Source organism: Piliocolobus tephrosceles, unplaced genomic scaffold (genome assembly GCF_002776525.5).
Source record: "Piliocolobus tephrosceles isolate RC106 unplaced genomic scaffold, ASM277652v3 unscaffolded_35925, whole genome shotgun sequence".
In the NCBI taxonomy this organism is placed as follows: domain Eukaryota; kingdom Metazoa; phylum Chordata; class Mammalia; order Primates; family Cercopithecidae; genus Piliocolobus; species Piliocolobus tephrosceles.
In genome coordinates, this window is record NW_022319782.1 from 1 (window position 1) to 5075 (window position 5075).

A 5075-nucleotide genomic window follows, 5' to 3' on the forward strand; every position below is an offset into this window, starting at 1 on the left:
CACCATCTACCCACCCCCAACCCCATCCAAAAATCCACCATCCATCCACCCATGCACCCACCCACTCACTCATCCACCCACCATCCATCCATCCATCTATCCACCCAGCTGCCCTCCCATTCCATTCAGCCACCCACCATCCATCCAACAATCCACCATCCATCCACCATCCACCACCCACCACCCACCATCCAAAAATGCATCCATCCACCCACCGTCCATCCATCCAGCCGGCCAGCCAGCCACTCACCCACCATCCATCCACCCAGCAACCCACCTACCATCCACCCACCACCCACCATCCAAAAGTTCATCCATCCAGCCAGCCAGCCAGCCACTCACCCACCATCCGTCCATCCATCCATCCACCCACCACCCACCATCCACCCTCCCACCCACCACCCATCAAATAGGTACTTGCTGAACACACATTATGGACCCTCGTAATAGACACGAGGGATACACGGTGAACATGACCTACAGTTAAATGAAGCAGCGGAATCAGCTGACCTAGGCATAAAGCCTGCAGATGAGCCTCAAGTATGAGCTGCCATTCTGTGGCAAATTTGTACAGAGCAGGCAAAGGCTTCTTTATACATGAGTCTCTCCACTCCCTCATGCCCCACACATCCACTCCATCAGGAAATCTGACTGGACCTGCCTTCACTTCTATCCAGAACCCAACCACCGGTCCTCACCTCCACTACTCCAAACCTGCTCTGGCCTGACTCATCACCTGCCCAATGGCAAGTCTCCAGGCTGTGCCCCCGTCTCTTGTCGTCTAGACTCACATTCACCAAAGAGGTCGTCGTAAATTTTAAAATGCAAGTCAGAATCTGTCACTCCTCTGCTCAACATCCTGCAACAGCTCCCATTTCGTTCTGAGTAGGAAACAAAGTCCTTGCTGGAGCCTGCCGGGCCCTGTGCCCTGGCCCATTTACCTCTGATTTCACCCTCTTCTATTCCACCACTCCCTCAGGTCATCCTAACCGTGCTGGCTACTGGCTACTCTTCTGCCATAGCAGGGCCACTCCTGCCTTAGGGCCACTGCCCACACTGACCATGCTCTCCAACAGGATAATCTGCACCTGCTCCCAGCACCCTTCTACCTTCTTTCCAAAGCACTCACTTCCCCTGACGTGCCGCGCAGTCTCCTTCCCTATAACGAACTCTGCTTTGTGTTTATTGTCCGTCTCCCTGCCACAGAATGTCAGCTGAGTAAAAGCAGGGACTTTTATGTGAAAATCAGCCAGGTGTGGCAACTCACACCTGTAGTCCCAGCTACTCAGAAGGCTGAGGCAGGATCGCTTGACCCTGGGAGGTTAAGGCTGCAGTGACCTGTGATCACACCACTGCACTCCAGCCTGGGTGACACAGCAAGACGTGAGCCACCCACCCCATCCCCAAAATATATTTATATAAATCTTTTTTTTTTTTTTTTGAGACGGAGTCTCCCTCTGTCGCCAGGCTGGAGTGCAGTGGCGCGATCTTGGCTCACTGCAACCTCTGCCTCCTGGATTCAAGCAATTCCACTGCCTCAGCCTCCCGAGGAGCTGGGACGACAGGCACCCGCCACCATGCCAGGCTCATTTTTTATATTTCAGTAGAGACGGGGTTTCCCCACGTTGGCCAGGCTGGTCTGGAACCCCTGACCTCGTGATCCACCCACCCTGGCCTCCCAAAGTGCTGGGATTACAGGTGTGAGCCACCGTGCAAGGACTATATAAATAATTTAAGAAGGCTGAGCGCAGTGGCTCACGCCTATAATCCCAACACTGGGAGGCTGAGGCAGGTAGATCGCTTGGGCCCAGGCATTCGAGACCAGCCTGGGCAACATCGCAAAACCCTGTCTCTGTAAAAAAATTTAATTAGTGGGGCATGGTGGTGTGCGCCTATAGCTGCAGCTACTAGGGAGGCTGAGGTGCGGGGGGATTGATTGAGCCCAGGAGGTTGAGGTTGGAGTGAGCTGAGATTGCACCACTGTACTCCAGTCTGGGTGACAGAGCGAGACCCTGTCTCATAAAAATAAAAATAGGCGGGGCGCAGTGGCTCATGCACGTAATCCCAGCATTTGGGAGGCCAAAGTGGGTGAATCACCTGAGGTCAGGAGTTTAAGACCAGCCTGGCCAACACGGTGAAACCCCGTCTCTACTAAAAACACAAAAATTAGCTGGGCGTGGTGGCAGGTGCCTATAATCCCAACTGCTCAGGAGGTTGAGGCAGGAGAGTCACTTGAACCCAGGAGGCGGAGGTTGCAGTGAGCCAAGGTTGCACCACTGCACTCCAGCCTGGGCAACAAGAGCAAAACTCTATCTCAAAATAAATAAATAAATAAATAAATAAATAAATAAATAAATAAATAAAAATAATAAAACTTTAAAGAGAAAGCAGGACTTTTGTCTGTTAAGTTTGCTAAAGTATTCTAATCACCTAGAATAGGGCTCAGCACATAGTATTTGTTGAATGAATAAGTCCAGAATTATTCAGTAATTGCCCTATGGCACCTTTGTTCCGAATTAGCTCAAGGTAGAAGAACCAATCCAAGGAGAGACCTCAAGAAATGAGATCTTTGTGGCTCTCACAGTTCACGGCTGCGACAGCAAGCAACCCAACGAAGAACCGCGCCTTACACACATGCTCGCCACTCGGATGAGCAGAGGCGGCTTGACAGCTGCGGTCAGGCCTGCCTGGGCTGGAAGGACGGCTGCTCTGCATCAGTCTTCTAAGGACAAGATTTTAAGCTGAGCATGTCAGAAAAGCAGAATTCACCCATGAAGGAAACATCCCGTGGCGAAACCCTGGGACTGAGGGAACGTGGACTATTTCAGGAAAAGGTGACTGAGAGCAGAGGAGCCAAAACAAGGCCGGAGAAGCAGGCGTGGACCAGATTCCACAGGCCTTGGGCAATCACATCACTATTTTGAATTTTATCCTAAATGAAATAGGAACTGTGAGGGGTTCATAACGATGAGTGAGATGTGATAAAGTGTGTGCGTTTTTAAAACACTTGCTCTGGCTACTGTGTGGAGACTGGAACAATCAGGAATGAAGGCAGGGCCATCACTTGCGGCTCTGCTGTGACAAACTAGAGGGGACAGAGGCCTGGATGGGTATTAGCAGGGAAGAGTCAGATCTTCGGCTCTTTGCAAATTCAGCAGCTCCTCTTCCGTTTTCTCTCAGAGACCAGCCCCTCCCACCTGTCCTATCTCCACCTGGGAAAGAGAAGCCAACGCTACCTCCTTCCTGGAAACACCAGTTAATTTTCCACTCTCACATCAGCTGCCCCAAATGCAAACCATTCATAAGACCTGGAAAGGAATCTTATTTCTCTCATGCTTCCTTTTTTTTCTGGAAGATAAACTAAATCCAAAAAGGGCACAGACAAACCTGAAATCCAACATGGTGATGTCACTATTGTATCCACAGAAACTGGACTTCCAGTAAAAGCAGAGGATCTGACACCGAGCATATCAGGGAGGGAGGACGGCTCTGCCCACAGTGGCCTGCTCCTCCAACACCCTGGTCAGCACCACCCAAGACCCTGCACTGCCTGAGGCAAGCTACGTTTTGCTCTCTAAAGAATAGCTAAGTGGGCCAGGCACGGTGGCTCACGCCTGTAATCCCAACACTTTGGGAGGCCCAGGAGGGAGGATCACGAGGTCAGGAGATCAAGACCATCCTGACCAACATGGTGAAACCCTGTCTCTACTAAAAACTCAAAAATTAGCCGGGCATGGTGATGGGCGCCTGTAATCCCAGCTACTTGGGAGGCTGAGGCAGAAGAATTGCTTGAACCTAGGAGGTGGAGGTTGCAGTGACCCAACATCGTGCCACTGCACTCCAGCCTGGCGACAGAGCAAGACTCAGTCTCAAAAAAAAAAAAAAAAAAAAGTACACTTTCCATAAAAGGTCTTCAAGATCCCAACACAACTGGAATCACAGTTACAGCACAGGCCTCCCCCTCTCCCTCTGGCCCTCCCTCAGGAAGCCTTCCGTCAGAGGTGACCAGTGGAGGAATACTGACCTGAATACACAATTTCTGTATGCCAGTAATCGAAAGCAGCAATCCAGGCCTCGAACTGATGTGCCTGCCATGAGGCCACTTTCTGCAGCCTGGGCCCCATCTCATTCACCATCAGGAGGTGGAGCTGCCCTGTGGAGTCACTGCTGATGATCTTCAAGGGCTGGTCCCCGGCCCTAGACACAGGGGGAACCCATGGAGAAGCCCAGCCGAATGTTATTCGTCAGCCTCTTCTGGTTCCCAAACAATTCCTGAGAGCGGGTCTCCACAGCCCTGGGATGTAGACACGCCCCTTAAGAGACTGGCTGGCAAAGATCACAACCACCGCTAAGCTTGTCAAAGACACCAGTGTCGGCTTCTCTAGGTAAAACACTATTGCTACGTATCTAAAATGGGGGACTTTTTTTTGAGAATATGACCAGCAGTGATGGTGTCAGGGCTGAGGAGCACAGTCGCGGCTGGCCAAAGGTGGCTGGAGCGCTGTAGCCTGGAAAATGGAAGTGGTCCTCAGAGAAAGACTCAGGGCTCCTGACCAAGCCTGGCCCTTACCTTCCAGTGTTCCCAGTGGACCAGTCTAGGGACAGAGCCAGACACTGCTCCTCCAGGGCAAGGCTGGACAATGGCTCCAGCACGTGGCTCTTCTCCTGGAGAAGAAGAAACTCCATCAAAGGGAAGTAGCCCCCCCAGAGCCCCCAAAAGACTTTTCCTCTCCTGCAGGGAAGTTGCTGTTCCCTCATTTACACCCTACACGGATGAAGTCCATCAGTCACTGAGTCACACTTGCACCTAACACTGAACCCCCTGCCAGGGGCCCCGAGAAGACCTGGGGACACTGGAGCTCACACTCCTCATACTTGCAGGAGGACTTTTCCACAGGCTTGACCGTGGGGCACGGTCTCCCTCCCTTTCACACCCCCTTGCCGTCCTTGCACTCCTAGATGCTGCCGAGACGCCTGTGCAGGCTCCAGACCACAGTGGCACACGTGCGTTCCCACCCCAGGCCTCCCGAGACAGAGACGATGGGGAAACTCCTCTGGTTTCCACTTCAGAAGCC

General features: G+C 52.2%; 1 protein-coding gene across 1 annotated transcript; it reads right to left on the reverse strand.

The window, feature by feature from the left end:
* Window positions 1-3936: 3936 nt before the first annotated feature.
* LOC113222887 (diphthine methyltransferase-like) lies at window positions 3937-5069 on the reverse strand. The gene is made up of 2 exons (XM_026452461.2): window positions 4571-5069; window positions 3937-4197 (listed from the first exon to the last, which is right to left on the reverse strand). Exons 1-2 carry the CDS (start codon window positions 4756-4758, stop codon window positions 3996-3998), a joined length of 390 nt encoding a protein of 129 aa, XP_026308246.1. The 5' UTR covers window positions 4759-5069; the 3' UTR covers window positions 3937-3995.
* Window positions 5070-5075: the final 6 nt, after the last annotated feature.